Below are 25,766 nucleotides of genomic sequence, written 5' to 3' on the forward strand. Positions count from 1 at the left end.
ATTGTTTTTTTTTACTCCATTTTATTTATTGTTGCTTGTATTGCTTTTATTGTTGCCTGTAGTGCACACTTTTGAGATTTGTTATCTAAATGTAATTATCATTAACTGTGTAAACATGATTCTTAATCACTTGTGCTTTCATAACTGAGTCTCCATTTGGCTTGGATTACTGGAATTCTAAATTTAATAGATGAACTCTCCAAGGAGTAAAAAACCTGAACTTGCATATTTTGTATTTGACCTCTCTGGGTTCTGTGCTTCTTATTGCGACATGCTTTTGAAAAAAAAATATATAAAAAAAAATAAAATAAAAACTTTCCTTGTTTTCTCGTTGGCTGAGCGAGGGTTCTATCGGTACCAACGACCTAATACTGCCATCTTAAAAGTGAGGGTCATTGGTGTCGCTACCGGTGTTCAATGTTTCTTCATCTTGAGAAGGTGCAGAGGGGCAATTTGAGTTATAAGAGAAAGTGCAAACCAAATCCTCAAAAGTGTCCAAAAGTTTGTCCAAAGGACCAATGGAATTCATGAAATAATCTGTGAGATAATTTGAGCAATTTGCATAGTTTTCAATATCTAAATTTGAACCTGAAGATATATCAAAATCATCTAAAGTGCTTGGACAGTCAGAAAGACTATCAGTCGTTTTATCAGGTGACACGTTTAGTCCCGTTTTAAATGTAGTGAATTTGGTGTTGGCGGTTGTGTCTCTGCCAGCAGTGTTTGATATTTCTAGCTGGACAGTAGTCGCCTGTACAGGGACCTGAGGGACAACTAGAGGGAGACACATAGGGTCTTGATAACTGTTGTCTACCTCCGTGTCCCTGACCCTGTACCTGCCCGCTGAGTAGGAATGCTCACCAATTTGAAAAAACTGGAGCCTCTCCTCCACCATGTCCCTCTTGCTCATGTCAATCGCACCACTGCGCGTCATCTCAAACATCTTTCCTTCGTGGAACGGGAAGGGGTTGGGCTCACTCGTCGGTGTGCTATCATCTGTCGGCGTGCGGGCAGGGGTGCTGTCGGGCGTGGTGGCCTGAGATTGCTCGTCGACTGCCAGTCCAAAAGGCTTTGGCTCACCGTTGCTCGCCTGCGTTCCTTCCATGTCGACGATATCTTCTTCAGCACCTTTACTGGGCCAGGGGTCAAAGTCCAACCCTTTAGTCGCAACAGTCTTAAAAGGAGAGTTAAACTCTTCTTCTAACTTATAGCTAAAGTATGTATCTGAAAAGCCTTCTTTAGCTGGGAGTTTCTGTCCATTCATTTCCACACCATCTTTTTGAGCGTCATTAGATTTCCTACCATCCGATGGTATGTCTTTCTGGTCCTTTAGACATTCCTCTGGAATTTTTTCTTCTTCAATCACTTCGAGTTTAGTTTGAGGAAAAGAGCGGTCTAAGGGCCTGAAAGTGTCAGTCGCCCAGACATCTCGCCTGCTGTCCAGAAGGCCTAACGACTTAAAGTCAGCTTGTTCATACAGACCATCATCCTCATCTTGGAGGTCATACCCATCTAGGGAGTCTACCTCTGTTGCGTCAGTGTCATGAGAAAATTCAGCTGTTGTGGCTAAAGAACAGTCTGTTATGGACTGGTCGTTTCCGTTTTGTTCACATTCATAGTCCTCTCCCTTACCGTTGGACCCATTGGTTCCAACAAGAGGTTCTTTGTCATTTCCATTTTTGTCATGTTTTTTCACCTTGACCTGATTTTCGTTCTCCCTTTTCTTTTGATTATCCTCTTCCCGAGGAGCTTTGAAAGTAAATTTTTTAGAGGGAATCTGTTGAAAGATTGACTCTTCATCATTGTCGTCCTCACCATTGGACTGACTATTGTCCACCTCAGGTAGCACTGGCGAAGGGGGCTGGATACGTATTATTGGTTCAATCAGCAGCTTCTCGCGTTCTTCCTGTAAATTCACCTCCATCATTTCCGTCTCAGTTTCCGACGAAGCGCAGGAACCTTTCTTGTCTGGATCAGATGTTTCTGAGAGGTCCAAAGGAGGTGGTGGAGGAAATTCAATGTATGCAACACCTTTGTCTTTGGAGGCTTCCTGCCCCATTTTTTCGTCATACCGATTGACTGTGCTTTTTTGCAGAATGGAACTATTCTCTAATCTCTGATAATTATCAGTCATTATCATTTCCTGCATGTTAGCATTAACAAGGTCTGCTTTAGCAGCATGGATGCTAGTTTTGATTTCAGTTAAGGTCTCTTTAAAAGAAATGATGGCTCCTCCTTGGTCATCTTCTAATTCCTCAGATACTTCCATGATTGGGCTGGGCTTATCTGGCACCAACCCCATGAAGCCATCAGGGGTTTTTGCGGTAAGGTCATAGCTGACCTCCTCGGAGCTGGGGGTCTCTGGTGTAAGGGGGCTTTTCCCTGAGCTATCTATGAAGGAGATCTGTTCTAGGGTGTCATCATCTGGGCTGAGGGGTCCAAGTCCAGAAACAGACTTCTGTTTGACAGCATGTAGTGCCCCTTTAGCCTCCCTTTCAGCCTGGCGGCCAACCTGTAGACTAACATAAACAGGTAATGTTTTAATGCCTTTGAAATGTTCGTTGGTTGCTGCGGCAGCGGGAGGTGTTGTGACTTTTTCCAGAATGTCTCTGGAACTAAGTAAGTTATTAGAATTTGAATCTTTAGGGAGGTTATCAAGGATCTCAAACGAAACATTTTCATTTGTTTTGGTGGCTGTTGCTTCAAGGCTTTTACTTTTACATAACATTGGAATCTGTGAGGGTCTTGTTACTGAATGTTTCTTAGGGAGGTCATTTTCATTATAACTGGATGTGGTTCTAACAGGAATCTGAGATTCTGACTTTTTCCTTAAGTTTTTATTAATTAAGTCATTGCTATCTATTCTTGAAACCTCAGTTAAGACATTTTTTGTGACATGATGTTTGTCAGCATTGCTATCTTTCTCTGAAAATGTTCTTTGCAGTGACACATTTGGGATGTTTCTATTTAAAAATAGTTTTGGGGACTGGGGTGACGTCAAAGCCACTTTGGTGTCATCTCTGTCTTCATTATTATTTTGGGGCCTCTCCTCCTGTGATGTTTCAGTAACTTTTGTTTTTCCATCAGCAAAAAACTGGTAAACTGGGAGTTTGCTCTCCTGTAATTTCTTTGCAGAAGGTTTCGGCTGAACTGGAGGGGGTGTTTTGCTTGGCCTAGACTGAGATTGTTTCTGAGCCTCAGATTCAAACTTCATTCTCACAGAAGTGACTTTGGATGTTGATTTTATGTGGGAAGGAGAGGAGGGCTCAGACTCACAGGTCTTAGATTGTTGGATTTTCTGAGGACTACCTGGCAAGCTAGAGCTTTTCTTTTCAGCAGGTAAAACGCTACCAAATGTTTTACCAACGGAAGGCTCACTGAGTTTGGTTTTATTAAATGCCTCGTCCCCTGTCTTAGTTTTCTGAGGGCTGCTGCATGCTGAGCTGGGCCAGGACCTCGGTTCTTTGAGTTCTCGTCGGACAGGCTTTCTCTCGGGTGACTGAAGCTCATCGTTAAGCTTTTCTGTTTTATCACGGAAGAACTGGGAAACCTCACAGAGTTTTTCTTCCGCTTCTTTTACACTTTGATCCACCCTGTCCTCATAAAGGAGCTTATCCCTGCTCCTGTCATGTTTATCCTCAGTAAATCTCATCCAGACTGCATGTTTGGGGCTACCTTGTTCAGTTGAATAATGGAGGACTGTAACTTTATCAAACTGTGGTGATTCATCCCTTTGCAAAAATGTTCCCGCTTTCGGGGACCCATCTTTTGAGGACTTAGATACAAACTCGCTTTTTGGGCTATCTTGCTGCTCAGATGTTAGGTTCCTGTCAGTCTTCATTGCAGAATCTTCTGTGTCGGAATGACGTGTTGAGGATGTGTCTAGTTTCTCGGAGAGCAGCATTTTTTCAGCAAACCTGTAGGACTCGCCTCTGATTTCAGAGAACTCATCATCACAGTATTCTATGGAATGCTGGCTCAGCAGTTTTAGGGCTTTATAGGAATCATCAGCTATCAGTTGAGCAGAACTTGGCCGACTGTCCTCCTCCTGCGAAACAGGTGTGTTAACGCGAGATGTTTCCAAAAAAGTGGGGAGGTATTCTTCAGCAATCAGTTCCTCCTCTTCCTGCTGGCTGTCATCATAATCAAGCATTTCCTTAACGGTCCGCTCCCCTTTATAAACATAAAGCTCAGGGTGTTTCTTAGTTTCCCTGATATAAACCTCAGTCGGCTCTGCTGTGCTGTGGCCTTTCTCAATATGAACCTCAATTATCCGTTCTACTTTGGGTTTGGATTTAACGTCCCTGTCGAGAAATCTTGGCGACAGCTCGTCGCCTTTCACTGAGTCCTGGTTCGCTTTGTGTTCAAATAGGTCTGCCAGTTCTTTGGATGGGTCCCGGCCAGACTGGAAGGCTTTCATGAGGTCTCGCACTGACATGGTTTCCTCAATACCCTCTGCTGTATCAGTGAGCTGAGGCTTATGATAGACCATTCTGGTTGTAGTGGTAATATGAGTTTCCTCTTTCAGACACATGCTCATTGAATCCTCCTCTGGAATCGTCATTTGGGTGGAGGCGACTGAGCTTCCTGAAGCTGCACCTGACTCAGCAGAAGGAAGAGCAGAAGCAGTCTCTTCCACTAAGAGAGGCTCATCTGAGAGGCTCTGAACATAGGCCTCCTCTAACCTGGTCTCAGAAACACTAGGAGGGATGGGAGTATCAGTAAATAAAGGCTTGGGTTCTGTGCTTTCTGCACTCTGGGGAGCAGAAGGTGTCTTTTCACTCCTCGTCTCAAAGCCGCTGTCAGACAGCGGACTCTTATCCTGCTCATGAGACAGCTCCTCTGGGGACTCGAGAATGGTGTCACCCCCCTGATAAGACTCCGCAAGTTTGCTTAGGTCCTTCTCGGATGGAGACCTGAGCATGCCCGACACCGGCGGAGGCATTTTCAGTTTGTGCTCCTGTATTGTCATAGATGGCTTCAGAATACGTTTTTGTTTCTCTTCCCCTTCACCTTTTGCCTCCTCATACCTGCTTTTCAATTCTGCCATTTTAGAGAGGGAGCTAGCCCCAATATCATTAGTTAAATAGTCTACCACTTTAGCCAAATCAAGGTCATTATTCGATTGGAGCTTAAGCAGATGTGAGCGCTCGTCAAAGGTGTTTTGGTCAGAGAGTGCATTTCTTTGGGCCTCCTCAATTTCATCTGTGGAAAATGCCTCCCACCCATCCTCTACAACATTTTCCTTACTTTCATTCACAATGTCCTTCTGTAATATCTCGCTCACCTTCACTAAATCTTCCTTCACTTTCTCAACAAGTGTGTATGGCTCATCATCCTCTAACTTGGCCTCACGAGGAGTGCTTGTGAATGACGTTTGGACCCTTTTAGCGGCTGTCTGTGTGTCTGTCTGTAAGATGGCTGTCATTCTCATCAGGTCTTCTTTCATGTCTGCTACATCTTTTAGCATCTCCTGGTTGGAGGCAGTGGCGTGATGAATGATGGGTGGCGTGATGTAGGGGGGCGATTTCAACTGGGAGTTAATTTTGGAGGCTGTAACACAGGACAACATGGATGAAGAGGGCAAGGTGCGAGGGGAATCAGGAAGTGCCATTTTGAGAGAGCCTGGCCCTGGTTTAACAGCGGTCTCGGACATGACGCTGACCAATGAGTATACAGGTAAAGTCATCGTATTTGAGGTAACTGCAGGTACTGAGGAGGCAGCAGCAGATCTCAGAGAACTGTAAGCAGAACTTGCTGTAGCAGATCTAAGGGGGGATGACGGTGATTTAAGCGTGCCATAGCCTGGTGCAGAATAGGAGTCAATGGCTTCATTTATAGCGGCGCTGATGCCAGATGTTGCTGCCTGGGTGGTGGCTTGGATTCTCTCTTGGAGACTTCTCTCTGACAGGAGCCGGGAAGAAGGTGAGGAAGGCGTAGATGAGGATGACACATATTTGACAGGTGAAACGTTCCCGTTCACCATGGACAGTTCAGACGATGCAATGGTTGTCTTCCCTGTCGAGGACGGCGACGACAAGGAGGTTTTCCCTCCTCGTGCTGACAAAGTTGAATCAGAAGAGGTTTTCAAAGAGGACAGGGTGGAGAGGCTTTTAGGAGAGGGAGGATTTGGCGCTGCTGTGTCTATCTTAAAAGGCATACTAGAACTGTAGATGCTGTACGGTTTCTTTGGTGAGATTGGAGCAGCTGTGGACCTATCTGGTGTGTAGCCATTGGGAATGGAGTGAATTGGAGAGGTCCTTGACGCATAGGGTGAAGAAAGACTTTTGATTGAAGCAGCATCTGTGGCAGGTTTATATGGACTTCCGGAGGACACCAAGCTGGCAGAGGCCTGCACAGGATACTGACCCTGCTGGACAACTGTTTTAATGGGTGATGGTATAGCCCTGTAAGACCTCACAGGGGACGAAGGGAGTATGTCGGGGGAAGCCAGGTTGGGTGCTTGCAATGGAGCTCCCATGCTGGTTCTAATTGGAGAAGAACATGCAGGTGATGGGGAGAAGGGCCAGGCAGATTTCAGTGGAGAAGCAGCTGCTGAGCTGGCCGGTGAATCGGCAGCGAGGACGGACCCGCCCACTCCGCCGAGCCTTGCTTGGCCAGGGACGGTAAGAGGAGCAGTCGACCATGGGGGGTAAGGTCTGGTTGGAAAGACAGGTTTGTGAGGGTGACCAGCAGGCAGTGCTCTTGTGGCTGGTGCGCTTCGCTCAACTGCTGTTTCTTCAGCGGAATGTGGAGAAACAATGATGGAGAAGTAATGGGAAAATAAATCAAAAGGATGTGGAGTAGTCAACAAAAATGGGAAAATAAAAGAAGATGCGGAAGAAGAAGAGATCAGGGGGGAGAGTTGGTCAGTGAAGCAGTTCTGTTATTAAAAGAACAACAAATAGCAGTTTCATGAAATGCTCACATATTTAAGTATTTATTGACGATGGATTTAATTAAAAGTGTCTTCAGATATTGATCTCAAACACTGACAACAACCACAACAAAATGGATGATTGAAATTGAAGCCCAAGAAAGCAGCAAAGTAAAAAACAAAGACAATGGCACTGAATTGGCAACAGAAACATGGCGGGACAAATGTACCAGGATTACTACAAAAGCAGCTCCTCTTTTTGGACATGAGACATTCTAACACCAGCATATGGATTCTGCGTCTAATTTCAAACCACTTTAAAAGTGCCTTTTATCTGTTTGGTCCCAACGTTATCCTTAATGACAGGTCAGACAAGCCCTTTGCAATTTATTTGACAAAATGTGTCCTCCAACACTGACGTTTGGTCCATTTTGTCATGCACAGTCAATAAAAAGATGGTGACAAGCGGAGACTAAAGAAAGAAAACCAGCCAAACTCAAGACCTCTTAACATGCATGGCTGTCCCACACAAAAAATCCCCACAACACCATAAAGAGCTGAAAAAGTCAGATGGGACAAATGAAAATAGAGCAAATCTTTCTTTGGCCACCCCTGCCGAAAAACCAGAAACATTGGGGCAGTTGGCCAGGCAAAGAAAGATTATGATGTTGCTGAATTTTAAAACAACCAAAGCCAAGAATATATAACAACGTGGGCAAGCACTGCACAGCAGTTCCAAAACCATTCATGCAAAAAAAAAAAAAGATGTACCATGTCGTAAACAAGCATGTGGACAGTGCATGTTGTGTCAGGAAGAGAAATGTTCATCAACGCCTTCGACACATGAATCATGATAATCATCACGAGCGAAGACTTTTTTGTTGTTGTTGTTAGTGAAAATGACAAAACTCACTCAGTGCAGGCTCGGCCAGATAGCTGTAGCGCTTACGTAAGGCTAGCGATGCAAAGGTATGACGTCGCTCGGGCTTTTCAGTCTGCAACAATAGCAAACAACACAAGTTGGCTATCAGGTGAACGCAGCTCTAAAATCCTATGCTGCAGCCAATTGGAGCAGGATCTGGACTTTAAAAGCACAATCTTATTTAACAGCTAATTTGACAGCAGCTTTGCTCGGATAGAACAATGTCGTTTTTGAGATCAAACCATTTCAAATGGTGAACCAATTTCGAGGCTAAAAGACAAGTATGTCATTTTAATAGTATTACATCGGATTAAAAGCAAGTATCGATATGATATCATGCAAAAGTCAGCACTTTGAGCAAGGGAAAGTATTACATTTCCCTTGGGGCAGCGGCGAGTGTAAGCCTATACTAAGCAGATCTAGCAGAGGTTGGCGCATGGTGGGGGGAGGGGGTGTAGTTTACCTCATCCTCGGCATCTGACTCCATTTCCTGGTTCCCAAGATGCATTGCAGGGGAGAGCAGTAACATAATGGAAAGCAGGAAGGGAGGGGGGGAAAGAAACATCAGGGTGTGAAAAGAAGAGAGTGATTTACAGAAGCTCCAGAAGCGACTGTGGCAAATGCAGCAAAAAAAAAAAAAAAAGTCAACAAACCAACAGTAAATCAAAAAGCGTCATGAGAAAATGCAAGAACATCAATCAAGTCAAGCCACAAAAAAAAGCCAGCCTGATAGCAAATTAAAAAAACAATTTGAAAAAAAAAGCCCTTAGCCAAAAAGCATCCAAATGAAAAAGAAACAGCCAATGACAAGCAACCACGGCGTACAATAAAGAACCAATAGACACCGAAATAAGCCTTAAACAGATAAAAGACACACTTTCGGACAACGTCTTCCTCCGACTTTTAGCCTAGCGCTGCTACTTCCCTGACGGTGAGGATGGTCATGGAAGAGACGACACAAAATGGTCACTTGCGCCTTACCTTTTTGGCGGCGGGCAGCGTGATGTTCAAGTTGCACACGGCCGTTTGCGGCAGGCCTTTTGTGCTCTTGCACTCTTTGAGGAAGGTCAGGCGGCCGCACGGCTCCTGGCTGGGGTCTCGTACCTGCGGTGATCGGGGAAAATGGCTTCTTTATGTACCTCTTGCATGTTAGTATGGCTACAAAGAGGCTAATATATGACTGAATAAGATTGTGTGACTTGACTGACTTGCTAAACCAAGTAATGTCTGGATCCGACTTGCTTGAAATTCAGTTGGGACTTTTAGTGAGGATAAGTAGTACAAAGAATGGATGGATCGACTTGACTTGACTTGACTTAAGACTTCACACTTACGTAGGTGTCTTACTCCCACCGCTGGTCATTGCTAATGATGTAAATTGACTTTCCTGTCCTAAAAATAACTCATGGAATGGTCTGTTGTCTTAGTTTTTCCTCGCCCTGCTATGCGTGTCCTAATTAGCACCATTGCGATGAACTGGTTCACATGCAGGAAGAGGAGTTTAACCAAGCGGCAAACCATGCAAGAGAATTGATTGTACAAATCGCGGTTCAAGGTTAGCGGGTCAATCGATGATAAAGGCAATTAGGTCAGTTCCTGTTTCTTTTTATGAACACAAAAAACGTAGTGGTGTGTTTGCGGTACCTTGACACAGAAGGGCAAGCGGTTTTCCTTGAAGGCGTAGAAGTTGAGAACCAACTGCTGGCCGCTTTTGGTCAGAGGAGCCAAGTTTCCGTAGCAATCCACGTAAATGGGCCGACCCTCCAGGACCTGAGCGCACACAAACCAGCCGGAACAACATTTACAACAATTTAAATACTGTGTATGTCAAACACATTCATTGCTATTGATGGCTAAAGACGTCCATTTTGACTGGGCTGGCAGTCTCCGAGTTAATAACGGCCTGGACCCTGAATACCAAGTCTATGACCTTCTAAAGCCACATTTCCTCCTAAAGCTCTAGGAACTGCCATGACTTAGCATTTGTAATTACTGAAACCGAAAGGTTCAATCAGGTATGAGCACCCAAATCAGTGATGTCAATATCCAGTCCTCGAGGGCCTGAGTCCTGCATGTTTTAGAGGTTTCCCACATTCAACACAGCTGATTCATCATTTTGTACAAAACAACCAATAAAGTTGTGTCAGATCCTCTACTTTGGTCAACTTTAACCAACTTTCTGGGTTGTTTTTGCACCCAAAAAATATAAATACATAAATGAAAGGATCATTTTTTATGTAACAACCATTAGAGTTGGGTCAGATCTTCTACTTGGGTTAATTTGACCCAACTTTGGGTCCCAATTTTTTTTTTTGTTGTTGTATAAAACAACCCAGAAAATGGGGTCATTTTTGTATAAAACCCCCCAGAAAATTGGGTCAAATTGACCCATAAAGTGGATCGGTCCATTTTTTATCCATAATTGGGTTACTTTTGACCCAACTGGTTTTAGAGTGTTAAGCCCTGATAAATTACCCCAGGATTAAATTTATACGAAAATTCCATCGGTCCAAACATACAAGGATCCTCTAAAACGCTTGAAATGTTGGATCACGAATAAGCACCTCAATGTCTTTGCTCCTGGCCACCTCCTCAAAGTTCTCCTGCTGCTCCAGGGTCTTGTCCACCCTGTCGTCAGTCATACAGAAGCACCTCAGCCTGGACTCCACCGGGTCATTCATCTTGGCGAACACCACGAACTTAGCCATATAGGGCACACAGATCAGCTCCCTGTACAGCTGCGAGGCCAAGCCCACCGTCTCAGGGATTTGGTGGCAGTCAGCCAGCCAGAACCTGTTCAGGAGCATCCAATAAGCATGCATGATGCAACACTTGATATGTTGGAGAAGAATCCTTGCTCCTCACCGTGCTGAAACGTTGGTTGTAAAGGATACGCAGTCGTTGACGAAAGTGAGGGGAGTTGTGCCGGTGATGTCTTCCCACTGTGCCGGCGACGTTCCACCTACCAGACAAAAATTTGATCAGGGTTCATATATGTTTTTTTCTCTCTCCAAATGATGGTTATGCAGTATTCCAAAAACTCCACAGGAAAGTCTTGGTGACAGATTTGTGCCAGTTCACCTGTGATGCTGCAGAGAAGTCGGAGGCAAGGGGTGCAGTCTCCTTTGTAGCCGTTGGAAAGCCCCTCGCCCGAGAGCGGCGGGACTGGGATGGTCATAGTGATAGGCTTGTGGAACTTCCTCCGCCTGGGCTCCACCGTCACGATGGGGCTGAAAGTCGCACGGTTGCCGAGGATATTTTTCACGGTCTCGTCGGGTACCGGCTGGGCCTGAGAGGGCAGAAGCAACAGTCAGGGTATTTTTTCTGCACGTCAAATTTGGAGGTGGCTGCCTCTGACATGCCTGCTCTTGCTACTCACCTGCAGCCCAACCTTGATCTTTTTGGTAAGCGCTCCCTCTGGGAAAGAGGCCTGAACCAATAGGACGCTCCGGCTGCTCAGAGTCCCGCCCTCGGGTCCCATCTGATGCGTTTCCTGCCTGATGCGAGACACCACGGCAAAGTACTGAGGGAAGTCTTTGGTGATGATGCGGCAGATCCTCTTCCTCTGCAACTCCTCGGCACTGTCCAGTTCTATGATGACGTCAAATCAACATCAACAAAATGACATGACGTGACCTTGATTTAGAAATTTGAAATGAAAATCAGGTCTTTACCTTCATCCATGCCGTTGAGGAGCTGACGGAGCTCCTCGGTCTTGCAGTCGTACAGATGCTCCTTCCAGGTTTCTCCGTTCTCGCTTCGCAGGAGGATCAATTCTCGTTCTTGTCCTCGCATGGAGCCAAAGTGGGGGATCTCCACGATCACAGGCCTAGGGAACAAATCGCATATTGACTCAAGCAGCATTCAAAAAAAGCTTACATCTTTTTAACCAGGTACCATCAATTTTTTGCTTTACCATCTAGACATAAAACACAGACTAGAGAACCACAGAGAGTGCGGGTGTGAATGGACAGTTGTTCTGCCAGGTGTTTAAGCCGCGTTTCCACCAAGCACTACAGTTCTGTTCACACAACAAAGCACAGTGGTACCCTAATGGAAGGGTCCCAAAAAAAAAGCTTTTTTGGGGTATGTTTTTGTGAGTCTACTAAAAATCTGGTCAAAAAACTTCTTCTCTACTTGGCTGACAGGTTTCAGTTAAAATTCTGAGGGGTTCGATGCGTCAAAGTTGCTGTGACGTTTCAAATGGCGCCACATGCCCAGAAAACTTGACTTATATTGCGCCAATGGAATTTTTTTCCGGAATTTATTTGTCAAGAGGGATTTTAGAGGCGTTTGAAGTGCTTCTTTCATGTTTTGTTTTTTTTATTCCACAAAGTTGGTGGCCACTTGCCATGTTGCTATTGAATACGCCCCCCCTCACATCTTTTCAAAACGAAAACTCCCAAAATGGAAGCCACTTGGCAGAAACGGGGCTTCACAATCATTCAATGACACATTCAGGACGTCTGAAACTGTACTGAGAAAAGGAGTGTAGAGGAGGAAACTTTTTTGAAGCGAAGCATGGTTGCACAACACAAGACGAGCATGAAACAACGAGACGACAACTCCACGGCGAGAAACAGAAGAGCAGAGTGGCCACTGCAGGGTTCTTTGATCTTCTCTTTGGTAAAAACACTTTACATGTGCCATAGTTGTGTCGAGTGAGGTCTCAATCACATCGCAATGAGATGTTTTTTTTCCCCCCTTTCGTCAAATCCAAAGTATTTATACAGGAAGTGGACCTTATCTACATTCATCAGAAGCTCAATGTCCCGTGATGGAAAACCATCCAAAGAGTCAAGCCAATCCCTGAAACAAAAGTCACATGCCCAAAAAAAGTGCAGTCCAGCCCAAAATAAACCAATAGAGACCAGTGATGTCATAGGCCTTGCCAAAATAAAACAACAATGACCTGGCAATGAAAGTAATCAGAGTAACTGCATGGATTCCAAGCTACAAGATGTAGTTTTAGGAAGAATTGACCTGTAATAGAATTTTATAAGGTGCATATATGGACAAAAGTATTGGGACGCATTTAAGATGTCCCTGAGTTGGTATCTGACCCAATACTTTTGTCCATACAGGGTACATACTCACAAAAAGTTAGGGAGAGTTGGCTTTTCGGGGAATTTTTTTAGGATGAATCTCAAATATGCTACGACGTCTACAGGTGAACTTAATTTGACCCTCTCTAAACTTGTTTCAGGTCAAATTAGGTATGAATGTATAGTACATTTTTGTGAGTATTTTTACTTCCGTCCTCATCACTGAATTCTTCCCAAAACTACACGCTGACCTGATAGCATCATGTCACGTTTGAACTGAAATTCAAGGCAGATGTGTGAAAACAATCATCACCAATCAGCATGAGGCATCATCAGCCTGCCGTGTTGGGACTGGGGTGGCGGGTGTGGGGAAGAGCGGAGAATTATCGGGTTACGGATGCTAAGTTTTTTTTTCTTCCATGTTCCTACCCAACAAATCTAGTTCCTCGGGGTCCCAGCTGGAGCACTGCGCTAACCAGGCTCTCGCCTTCATTAAGAGCTGGTGGTATTCTGGGGAGATGTAGCTTACTGCGTCATACACAAACACACACAAGACACACACACACACGCAATACAATTCGTGTGAGGTCAATGAACGGATACGTTAATGAAATGTCACTTTGATTGGCGAGAGGGAGATTTTGCACTTTGGTGGCACAAAATTCCAGCAGATGTCCAAAGTGACAAAATGGCGGGAAGGCGGCGCTATGTTGGTTTGTGACACCTTGCTGTGACTGTCAATCATCTATCCCATCTTATTTACATGTTGGATTGGTCGTTGGATTTTCATCACGAGAGGGTCGGATTAGAGTTTCAAGACATGAGGGTTTCAAACCAGGGATAGGGTTAAAGCCAGGTTTAAGGTTTCACGTTTGGGTTAGGATATCAAAGGAAGGGTTCAAGAGAGAGGTAGGGTTTCAAAATGAGGTTTTCAAACAAGGGTTAGGGTTTCAGATAAGTGTTTCATTGCTGGTTTGGGGTTTCAAAGGTTTCAATACAGGGTTAGGATTTCAAGTATGGGTTGTTTGGGGTTTCAAAAATAGACTTAGTCCAGGTTTGTATTTTGAAATTAAGGTTTCAAGCAAGGGTTGGGTTTGACATTAGGGTTTAAAGCAAGTTCTAGTTGTAAAGTCAGGGTTTAAAGTTAGGGTTTTAAGCCAGCGTTCAGGCTTTTAAAGTAGGGTTTCAAGAAATTTGGTTTAAGATTCTGAGTTTAGATTTTAAATTAGAGTTTCAAGCCAGGGTTATGGTTTCAAATTAGGGTTTCAAGCAAGGGTTGGGGTTTCAAAATTGGGGTATTAAGTCAGGGTTAATGTTTAAAAATTAGAGTTTCAAGTCAGGGTTTGAAGTTTGGGTTAAATTTTGAATTAGGGTTTCAAGAGATTTTTTCCCCACTAAATAAAGAGGTCAAAGCTTTTCTTAAATTAAGTGAAGTCAAAAACATTTTCTTAATAATAACTTCTATAAGCCTCCACTAGTCTAAACATGATATTCTGATTAATATTGCAAAATGGCTGCTCCCTGAGATAAAAACGACGGTATTTTTCTGTTTAATTCATATCCCACAAACACAATATTATTCAGAATACCGTGTTTAGACTAGTGGGGGTGCATTTGCAATATTATTGTAAAGATTTTTAAAAAAATTTTTTACTTGACTTCCTGTATAACTTTTAGCATGAACAAACCACAAAATACCCAAAATGCACTTCAGCATGAAATTAACTTTGTTTGGTCTCTTTTTCTGAGGGCAAGTGCAAGGGGAAAAGGAGGTGCGTGTCTTAAAAGTGACAGACAGTTGAATGGACACGCAGATGGCTGGTAATGCCGGCGGGCAGGAAGCGGAGGGAAGATGTCATCAAAGCAAAATGCACAAAAGCCGCTTAGCAAAGCGTCCGAAAAAACCAAACAAGAAAAAAATTGTGAGGTCTCACCCCAGGAAGTGCGCGCCGGCCGGGCCCACCTCCACCAGCCGGCTGGCCAGACCTTCACCCTCCACCATGGGAGGCGGCGAAGCCAGCTTGTGCCGCTTGACCAGGCGGCACGTGATGCGCGTGGGCGCTGTGCACTTCCTGGGTGGGATGATGATGCGCATGCCGTTGTGGCGGCTGCCCCGCATGGATCCGCCGCGGGCATCCACCATGAAGCTCACCAGGAACCTGAAGAAAAGAAGGGGTGAGAGGAGGACGATGAAGAGGAAATAGAACAGGAAGTGAGGAGCGTTTTGGATTGTTTGTGTACAGTGATCCACCAACATGATAGGCTAATGTTTGTTTGGGCTATAGGGGGCGCTGTGGTGATGCATGCAAGTGTACTCAAGTGTATTTGGTGCAAAATCCATCCATTTTTGTAGCTCTTGTCCGCCAATACTTACCAATTTCCTCCAAATACAAATTATTTTCAAAATGATTTTTTCTCCTCTACTCTGTTTTTTTTTTTGTCACACACGCACACACAATAGCCAAGTTGTGTCCAAAGGTGTTATTAGTGGCAAAAACACACCAAGTATGTACAGTAAGGTGTTATTAAAGTGTTACTAATGTGTTATTAACGTGGTCACAAAGAGCACAGCAACCCACTGGGATCTGCCCTTCAAACACATGATCACAAAAACTCCACCACAAGTGTGGAAGGACACATTCGATGTAAGAGGAGAACAAACTGCTGTGAGTGGACAAAGGGAGGAGGGGGGTGAGTGAGGGTGCGTGAGCGGAAACGACACAATCCGGGTCGCGTGGCGGCGGCCGACAACAACGGGAACAAATCAATCCATCAATCAATCAATCAATCACAGCCAGTCAGTTGTCACCTGCTGTCGTACTGCGGGAGCGGGGAGGAAAAACTGCGGGATGGACGACAACAGAGCTCTGTCACACAACTAAATTTACTATTGGTGTTGCACTTCATGAAAAACAAGACAAACTGGTGAGATTGCACTTTCTTAAATAGAAAAAAAAACTATTGGTGGGCACTGCCCAAAAAGATAAACTACTGATGATGCACTTTTCTTAAAAAAAATAAGACAAATTATTGATGGTTTTATAAAAAGAAGACTAGCAACTGATGTTGCACTTTCCTAAAAGGAAAAAAAACTATTGATGTTGAAGTTCTCTAAAAAGAACAAAAACTACTTGAGTTGCTGTTTTCTAAAAATAAGACAAACTGTTGATGTTACACTTATTAAAAAAAAAAAAGATACATTTGTTGAAGTTTCCTAAAAAGAAGACAAACTATTGATGTTGAAGTTCTCTAAAAAGAACACAAACTACTGAAGTTGCACTTTAAATAAAAATATACATTTGTTGATGTTTCCTAAAAAGAAGCCAAACTGCTAAAGTTGGACTATTTCCAAAAAGAAGACAAACTAATGATGTTGCACTCTCCTAAAAAGAAGACAAACTACTGAAGTAGCACTGTCCCCCAAAGTTCATTTTACACTTTTCGAAAAAAGAAAAAAAAAATCTACTCATGTTGTGACAAACCATTAACGTCACACTTTTTGTCAGAAATATTTAATTTGTTATACGTTGTTACATTTTATTAAAAATTTGCCATTTTAAATATCACTTAACCTGTGCATACTGAACTATTATTTTTAGCGTACCCTTACACCCCTAATAAGCAAACATAAATGGATAAACTTTTCAAAATAAACAAGACACACAACAACAAAAAAAAAAAAAAAAGCTCCTAAAAATAAAAATGTTATGGTTTCATTTTTTATCATCCATTCCATGTTATTGGATGTGAGGAAAGTGTATCGCTTGACTTACCCAGAGTGGATTGGCGAGGAGACGAGGTTGATGTTGTCCATGGCGTCCGGCGTCCAGCTGTACCTCCTCAGCGAGTCGTTGTCGCAGTCTTTAGCCACCGCCAAGTGCTGCCCAGACCACACGGTAAGGTGACATCCAAGAAAGTATCAAAATGATGCCAAAGTATCAAAAAATCATGCGTTTAACATAAAAATGAATAAAATGGCATCGCTAAGTCTTGTAATGTATCTCGCTTCTCGGGTGACAATCCCTGATGGCAACAAAAACAAAACGAAAGCAACAAGGCGACTAAACAAGAATAAAGTGAGTCACCATTCAGTGACATCTACCTTGTTGTGCTCTAAAGTGAAAGACTTTTCCTTACAGAGCATCTGCGGCGGCGTGGGAGCAGACAGCAAGTTAGTCCTTGTTTTGTTAGCAAAAATGCTCACTGCCGTATATCGTTCGTCTCATTTCTTCTTTCACGTAAATTGTGATGATATCGGGATATCGGGGTACCAACCCCTCCAATGATTGTCACAAAAGTACGTACCATGTCCCTGCTGGGCGCCAACATCTCTTCAATCATCATGCTGTCCCTGGTGAAGGAGCTGCGGTTGAGCGTGTTGGACCTGTCAGAACTGAAGGAACGCAGGCTTTGGGCGCGGGGTTGGGAGCGGTGCGCAGGTTCACGGGTTACCACGACAACAGCCATAATGATGAGGGAGGGGAGGGGAGGGGTGGAGGAGCAGGTGAGTAGGAAGGGAGGGGACCATGGTATATATATGGGGAGGGGAATGTGAACAGAAAGGGGAGGGGGGGGGGAAATCACATTAAATGCATGCAGCTTCCAGGAACCAGAACCACCATAAAACACATTTGCCTGATTTTTAACGACTTTCCAACACCTAAATTCACTGGGGTTTCTATGAGAGAACCTTCTAACAAAAGCTACACACTATTTGAATAAAAAAATGGAGGTTTGAGACATTTTTGGTTGGTTGTGGATCTCTGCAAAGAGCCCCCCCCCCTCCAACCGCCTACCCCAACCTACAGAGAACAAGGAAAAGTTTAGAGCAGCACTTGAATGAAGTGACGCAGTGTATGAAAGAGAAGCAGATGAGGGACGTCACATCATACGTGTGAATATATCATAGTGATGACACTTTTCTCTCCACAAGCCAAACGATGACTCGGCAAAACCACAGCTGCTGCGGCTGCCGTTGTCGCCATGGCAACGTGAACGGGAGTCAACTATTTTCATCCAACTGTGACGTACACTTTCACCCTAATTTTAAAAAATGTAGGTGACTGCCAAACAATTCATTAGGTAAAAAATAAATAAATATATATATATATATATATATATATACAAATAAATTAAAAAGACTTTCGGATTAAAGGATGAATCTAAAATGTACCATAACAGTTACAAGTGAACTTAATTTGACCTTCTCTAAACTTAATTTGACCCCCGCCCACCCAAACTGATACCCCACTCCAGGCCGACAAACGTGCATCAAAGCAAAATTTGAATACGGAGAAAGAAATGGCGCGCTAAATCTCAGGCAAACTTGGCTGCCGGGAACATATTGTAAACATAGCCAAAAGGTTCGAGTGCATTTTAGGTTCATCCTGAAATTTCCCCCCAAAGCTCAATACCCCTTACTGTTAATGAAATTCTAATTCAATAAACAATAAATATATTGTATAAAGCAAATAAATTGCAGTAACTTCCTGACTTGGCCGCGAAATAGGTTCGGGTCCCCGGAAGCTCGACGAAAAAAATTCACAACACCACCACCAACAAAACACAGGAAGATGGCATACACAACAACACGGATACAAATCATCAAGTTAGCCAATCAAAGGTGCACCAGGAAGTTAGACTACATCTAGCTTGACGGGGTTAGAACGAAGGAGGTTTTGCAGAGGAGTTTATGGAGGTTTTGGCGGGGGCCTCAGCAGCATGCCGTCAGCCTTACCTGACTTTGGGACTATAACACACATCGAGCGCACATGAAGGAGAGAACACAAAATCATGAGCCACAAAGCAGGATGGATCAGGATGAGGTCACACATGCACACACGCTCGTGCTGCATTCAGGAAGTGGGAAATTTCCATTTGCTGAAAACCAGCAAGCAAGCATGACCTGAGGGGCTTTTTTTTTTTTTTTTTTTTTTTTGCAAATGAATCAATACAATCACACATCTTCCAACTGTTTGGTAACGCTTAGCCCAATTTGTGTTACATGTGCTAAGGGCCATGTAATGGAACATGCTTTTAATTTCCTGAGGCCAGGCAAAAAAGTGTGTCATTCTTCAGACATTCGGTGACGCACCATTCCAGCGACCCCTCCCAGCCGTCCATTCAATGTTGCATAAGTGTTCATATTTTTTGAACTGAAATACATTTGAGCTTTGAAATCTGCTCATTACTTTTGGATGGTATCAAGCTGACTCCAGAGAAATACATTTGAATCAATCAATAAAATCAATTAAGAGATGACATGATAGAATTTCTGTATGATCCCTACGAGTTGTAATAATATATATATATTTTTTTAACTGTCTTCCGAATCTATGAGACAAAATGTCATATTTTAGTTTTACATTTTAAGTACTATTAAAAACACAAACTTTGACCTATATAAAAGTCTGACCTCACAAGAGGGGATACATTAATTAAATAAAAAAAGGTTGTTGTGATGGAAACTGGGACAGTGGCATTTTTTATACAGCAAACAAACAAGCCCAAATTTAACCGTAAATAAATAGAACGGAATTGACAGCACGAAGAAGAAGCGGAGAAGGTCCCCAGCTACTTAAAGCTACAGTCATTTGCTCTGTTTGTAGCTTTTGCCCCTCTGTGTGTTGAAGTAGCAATTGTTTTTCAGTTTAAATCTATGCTACTTTACATTAGCCTGTTTGTGGCATTTTACATTAAAGATTAGCAGACATTTGTAACAGGAAATGATATGGTTTGGTGATTACAGTATAAGCCTGTGAGTATTACCGTGACATCTAAGCTACTTCCCATTAGCATGTGTATAGCATTTCACATTATATGCTAGCATTAAGCTCATGGATTTTCATGAGACAAAAGTTGAACATTGTAGTGTTAAAGCCTTGGCAGAGGTCTGCGCTCTTAGACCCTCGCGTGTGTGTACCTAATGAAGTGTCTCAGCAGGCGGTCTCTCACCTCTGCGAACGCGCGCCCACGCTGAAGCCCATGTAGCCCTCCTGTGGCAGCGAGTCGTCACCAAGCTCTCGTAGGTCCTGGGGCGCCAGGTATTTGTCCGTGTTCCCTGTCATGGCGTCGTCACCTGGCGTCCCAAAAAACAAAACATAGGAGATGAGGACATTGTTTTTGCAGGGATGTTACCGGGAATGACTCATAAAAGAAGCACAAGCTCAAGACCTAAAGAAGTCCACATCGTCACGGCAACCAAACAGCAAACATCAGTCAAGGCATATTAAATAAAAGAAAACAAAACAAAAAAACAGAGAGACCGTTAGACGTGTACTTGTTGCTGTGCAAGCTCGTACTGATGAGCTCAGAAAGTGGAGAAGGCAGCAAGTGCACACAAGCCGGCAAAAGAGAATGAAGGGGGGGGGGACGGCATTCCAGCACCAGCGACACCCCCCCCCCCCCCCCCTCCCTTCCCCGCCATTCCCTGTCACCCTACCCCCTCCCTAAACTTTCACAGACCCCATCTGGTGACATTCCAAGCCTTTTCTTTTTGGGATCTACCGTGACTCACCTCTGCCTCGGAAGCACTTCATTCAGCGCTTTTTTCCCCCCAACTTTTTTTTTTTTTTTTTTTTTTTAACGTTCTCTCTCTGTGTCTCTCGATCACGCAAAACAGATCCGCTTTCTCCCGCCTACCCGCCCCTGCTCCACGATAATCCACTGTGTGTGTGTGTGTGTGTGCGTGTGTAGGACACAAATAGCCAGCTGGGTGTGACTCACACTAAAGTTGTCTAACTTGATTAAGCGAGCGTCTGCCTGTAACTAACTAAATAAATTAAGTTGTATTTATATACACACTTGCCAAACTAATTTTTTGGTACCTAGTCAAATAAGAACAATATTAAAAGTAGGGGTTTCGGGCGTTTAAAATGTTTGATCGCAATTAATCGCTTGACTTCAATATTTAACTCATGATTAATCGCAAATTTTATAGCTGTTCTAAGTGTACAAAAAAAAAACGTTTTCAGACTCTTGTTAAAACATAAGTGGAATTTTTTTTTTTAACTAATAGAAATATGGCTGCATCTTTTAGTCATTGATACAGTAATTTCACAATAATTCATAAAATTGAGTTAAAAGATGTACTGTACTGTAAAAACCAAGTGTGATATTGATTTGTGTTTTCTGCCACGAGATGGCATAATTGCATTTGAAAGACATTGGTGACAGCTCAGTGCATTTTTCGCTTTCATATTAAGAGCTATCTCATCTTTAACATGAAATAACTTGTGAAATTCTGCACATTTTTTAAATCGTAAAATATATCTTGACCCCAGTCTTCACAAATGTATGCATTATTATTAAATGTATTACTGCAAAATTTTCGACGTGGACGTGTCTGCTGTGTTGTGACTGGAATTCCTCCAGTACAGGCTTTCCAAGTAAGGGGCGGTCATTAATGGTGTGTTAAAAAAATTGGTGGCATTACAGGAACTTTAAATTAACGCACACATTTTGACACCTTTAATTAAAAGGGTAAAAAAAAAAAAAATACAATAAAAGAGGAAAAAATGCCATTTAAGAAATCTTGTGCTAAAACAAATTTTCTAGGAATGTACAATGTTTTTGTGTACATAATAATTTACTATGTCACAGTTTCCAGTAGCTGATTCTGAAAACAGAAAAACTGGTGTCCACAAACAAAACCAAAAACGTAAAGAAAATGCGTGTCTCTAGTCTGTTCAAATTTGTGGAATCATTCTGAAAATTAGGGATGGGCGAGTACCGATACCATCGGGCCAATAACAGGCCTTTTTTCAAGATGACGATATTCTCGACGGCGACCGATATCAATATCAGCTACCCTTTTGTAGAAATTGGAAGATAAAAAAGTAGAATAGAAAAAAAATTGCCATTAATTTCACACAATTTTACGGATAATGCTATACTGGGAATTTGGGACAGAGCTATCTTTAAAAGTATCTGTCATTGTTTTTTTGGGGCAATTTTATGTATCAAAAGTACTCATAATAGTACTATCTGTACTTGGTATTGGTTTGAAAAAAGTGGTATCAAAGTCCCTAATGAAATGATTTGAAAATGTGCAGGTCAATTCATTCTTTTTAAATGAACTAAGCACAGTTCTAAGTAAAATATGCATTTATAATGAATGTTAAGACACTTCAAGTGATGTCATAGCACGTAAAAAAAAAAAAAAGATGTGACATGTTATATTTTAAATAAAATATTATGGTTTCTTTGTCTGTGACTGTGTAAATCTATAAAAAATAAAAAAAACATTGATGGCAGGCCGACACCAACAGTTTACATAAGGAGGGCGCTGGACGTCCTGAATTAGAAGTGCAACACTATGTGAGTGTGGGGGCGTGTGTGTGTGTTATTTACTACCACTATGTAAGCTTGCGTGAATGTGTGCGTGCAAACAGTCAAGTTACACACCAGCCAAATTTAGACATGAAAAAGCGCTCTCACACACACACACACACTACATTGTGGTTATTTGAGGTTAGTGCTTGCAATAAAACCCGGCGTTTTAGTTTTATGACTTACACGAATAGCTGATGCAGATATTTCCACAATCCATCTCTGTTTGAACAAAAGCACAAACACACCGTTCTTAAGCTCGGTTTTGTCATTTGGCGGAACGTCTTCGACCGTGACGTCACCTAATTAAACGGAGATAAAAGCCAGCCGACGGATGGTTTCACTCTGATAAAAAAAACAAAATAAAAATTGCAGCAGGGAAGTTTCTGTTCGATCCCTAGTCGATCTTTTTTATTCGCAACGTCACACTTTTGGGGAACGCAGACGAAACATCCATGTTTGCTTTGGCCCGATTGTGTAAAGTGACGCTGACAATAGATCAAGTGAGTGTGTGAGCAAACGCGGGCACCCACTCCATGCAAACACCCCGGGCAGACTGTATCCATGGCAACAGAAAGAAAAGGCTGACTCGCTACATTTTGCTACCCCCCGGAGAGAAGGGGTGAGACTGAACGGCAAAGATAATAGAAACACTGTCAAATATGAGAGTAAACCTCTTAAAAGGAGACGTTTGATGCAAATTTTTCAAACGGTTCCCAGGCATCTTAATAAAAGCTTGCTGACATTTTTCCGACAAGATACACACAAGAGAAAGAAATATAGCACATTTAATATCCACTTGTCACACTCTAGTTTGGAATCGCTGGTTACCGTGACAACCAGGGGCGGCGCTAGGGTGTTGCGACCAAGCAAGGGCTACTTAACAATCTAGCGACTTTTCTGACCCTTCAAAGATGATTTGAACAAAAACACTGAGCAGCAAATTTCATCTACGACCCAACATCAACAACTGGAGGATTATTTGATTTTAATCGATTATTTTAAGATTACAAGTTAGACAATTTATTTATTCATTCATTTTTGTTTTGGACCCTCCATAATTCAAAGCACATCCCATACCGTATATAAATAATTAAAATGCCACTTCTCCAAAATAAATTCCATTTAAATGAGCCAATAAAAAGTAGGTAGAATTGGAAATGTAAGACAAAATGGATGATGAGGATAACAGATAATATAAAAAGCAATAAAAAGGATGAAAAGATCACAAGTACCTTCATCACCATCGGACATATAGTCCTCTGTGATCAATTCGGGAGCATTGGCCTTACAGGCTGTGTGATGGGGATGAAGGCAAGCGTTAAAGAAGAAAATATGGAAATGGAAGTCAAGGAAACGATTCATGGACAAAATATGGCATAAAATCAAAAGAAAGAGCTCAAGTTGCATGACACAAAAAGAAAAACTGACTGGGATTAAGCTTTATATAAAAAAAATACAGATGTCTTACCGTCATCGTCCGACATGTCCAGCACCTCGTTCATGGTCTCCGGAACGTTCATCTTATGCTTCTCTGTGACCGTCTGCACAAACGACAAAATATTCCCCGCGTCAAACTGGGCATATGCAAGTTGAACGTATGCACTCCCTGACCGTGTGCTTCCTGCTCTTATCTAAACAAAATAGTCAATTATCAACTCCTACACATGGACCAGCAAAAACATGCAAAGACAGAGAGAAAATTAGCTCCTGCATAGTTGTGCGTTTTTTTTTGTTGGGGGGGGGGGGGGGGGGGGGGGGGTACATTTAAAAAAGCATACGGTATTTCACCCCCTCAAAAAGCTTAGTTTAGTTGTATGAATGGCAACAGTAAGCATACATTATTGTAGTAAATTAAAAAAAATTGGACCAATTAAGCAAAATGGGACAATGTACCTGCGTGGTCAGTGTCTCCTCTGTGACCACCTTGAGCGTGTCCACCACGGAGATGTAGCCCAACCTCCTGGCGATGGACAGAGCACTGTTTCCATTCTGCATAGGAAGAAAAAAAAAAGTATAAAGCCAAAAGGAATGTTTATTCAACCTATTAAACCTCCTATGTTTGTTTCTTTGGTACACTGAGAATATTCATGGGCTGCTGTATGTTTAATTACGTCATCAAAAAAATGAAGTAAAATTAAAAATATACAAGAAAAACTAAAGAAGCAAAGCAATAGAACACCTATGAATTTGCTGTTCAACTGCAAATAATACTGCTCAAGTATTTAAAAAAAAAAGAATATGAAATAAAGAAGTTAAGAAAAAAATTCCCAAAATGTACATTCAATAAATTAATGAATACAAAAATTACATAAATATATAAATAATAATAATAATAATAATAATTCCCTTTTGTGGTTAAAATTCATTTGGCTAACATAAGTTGAAAAAATGCAGAAAGAATGACAAAATAATTGGAAATATATATATATATATATATATATATATATATATATATATATATATATATATATATATATATATATATATATATATATATATAATAAAATACTGCATATAATAAAAACAAGAAAAGAACAAGGCCCACCTAGAAATTGTTGCACATTTAAAAATATTTTTTTCCCGGGGTTTTAATTGTTCAAAAGCTCCACATATATTAAATATGTATTTTTTTAGAACTTTTTTTGTTGACTCTCTAAAATTGATTGTATTCAGAACATAGCTTGTCAACGAGTAACAAAAAAAAAGAAGATTTTTTTTCCCTCAAGCTGCTGTGTTCTGCCTTTAACATAGCTGCAAAGAGAAAAACAAAAAATAAATATTGACCCAACTAGACTTGCTGCATATGTTTTTCCCCTACAAAATTCCTGAATTTTTCCATAACGCATAGATCTAATGAGAAAAATCTGAGACATATAGGCGCCGTATACAGTGCGTGTGTATTTACCGTGGTGAGCTCGTTGGGCGACGCCCCATTATGTAACAGCAGATTGATAATGTGCGTATGTCCCTGCTGGGCAGCCTGATGAAGAGCAGTGTAGCCGTTCTGTGGGACACCGAAAAAGAAATTCATCCCATACTGGAGTGGAAGGAAATAATCAAATAAAGTTCCATCCAGGCAGCTAGCCAGTCAAATAAATTACCTTGGTTTTAGTGTTGACCTTGGCTTGGTTTTTCAGCAGGAAGTGGACCATCTTCACGTTGCCATAGTGACAGGCCACATGGAGGGGAGTGTAACCCAACTGAGGACACACACAAAATGAAAGTCACGCTTATGACAATATTGTTAAATACAAACGAAACGTAGCAAATTCAAAAATAGAAGCTAAGAAATTGCCCCCAAAAAGTTGTTGGAAAAAAAAATCTTAAGGATTAAAAAAAATAAAAATGCAGACAAAACAACAACATAAAACGCCTTAAAATTCCCCCCCCCAATTTTTTTTTTTAATGACAAATTTGTTTTCAATAAATACCTTGGTCTCAGGGTCTAAGGTTGCTCCATGGTTGACCAAAACCTCAGCCACATTGACTTTATCCTCCTGGGCAGCCAGATGGAGCGGAGTCAAGCCGTACTAAACACCAATGAAACAAAGGACGACAGGCTTGAATGAATTGAAACTTAAAAATGATG

General features: G+C 42.1%; 1 protein-coding gene across 29 annotated transcripts in view; it reads right to left on the reverse strand.

Moving 5' to 3' along the window:
- The window catches only part of LOC147156880 (ankyrin-3-like), a 76,876-nt gene that overhangs the window by 16,187 nt on the left and 34,923 nt on the right, over positions 1–25,766 (reverse strand). For 14 of the 29 annotated variants that reach the window (XR_015091760.1, XR_015091759.1, XM_086064775.1 and 11 more), the window contains 24 exons: positions 25,609–25,707; positions 25,279–25,377; positions 25,083–25,181; positions 24,071–24,166; positions 23,646–23,718; positions 23,410–23,469; positions 22,361–22,396; positions 19,799–19,922; positions 17,150–17,252; positions 16,947–16,988; positions 16,618–16,724; positions 15,654–15,686; positions 14,779–15,003; positions 13,274–13,372; positions 11,474–11,628; positions 11,179–11,390; positions 10,881–11,088; positions 10,665–10,761; positions 10,364–10,592; positions 9,444–9,569; positions 8,781–8,903; positions 8,263–8,289; positions 7,791–7,872; positions 862–6,738 (listed from right to left, as the gene is read on the reverse strand). Coding sequence is in view for 27 of the 29 variants with exons in the window: in XM_086064775.1 (XP_085920901.1) it covers positions 862–6,738; positions 7,791–7,872; positions 8,263–8,289; positions 8,781–8,903; positions 9,444–9,569; positions 10,364–10,592; positions 10,665–10,761; positions 10,881–11,088; positions 11,179–11,390; positions 11,474–11,628; positions 13,274–13,372; positions 14,779–15,003; positions 15,654–15,686; positions 16,618–16,724; positions 16,947–16,988; positions 17,150–17,252; positions 19,799–19,922; positions 22,361–22,396; positions 23,410–23,469; positions 23,646–23,718; positions 24,071–24,166; positions 25,083–25,181; positions 25,279–25,377; positions 25,609–25,707 (8,431 nt within the window). In the remaining 2 variants the exon portion in view is untranslated. The remainder of the gene's footprint in view (positions 1–861; positions 6,739–7,790; positions 7,873–8,262; positions 8,290–8,780; positions 8,904–9,443; positions 9,570–10,363; positions 10,593–10,664; positions 10,762–10,880; positions 11,089–11,178; positions 11,391–11,473; positions 11,629–13,273; positions 13,373–14,778; positions 15,004–15,653; positions 15,687–16,617; positions 16,725–16,946; positions 16,989–17,149; positions 17,253–19,798; positions 19,923–22,360; positions 22,397–23,409; positions 23,470–23,645; positions 23,719–24,070; positions 24,167–25,082; positions 25,182–25,278; positions 25,378–25,608; positions 25,708–25,766) is intronic. The other 15 variants (XM_086064769.1, XM_086064789.1, XM_086064763.1 and 12 more) reach the window with 14 other exon arrangements.

This window comes from Leptonotus elevatus, chromosome 20 (genome assembly GCF_054856555.1).
Source record: "Leptonotus elevatus isolate MCC_2025b chromosome 20, RoL_Lele_1.0, whole genome shotgun sequence".
Taxonomy (NCBI): domain Eukaryota; kingdom Metazoa; phylum Chordata; class Actinopteri; order Syngnathiformes; family Syngnathidae; genus Leptonotus; species Leptonotus elevatus.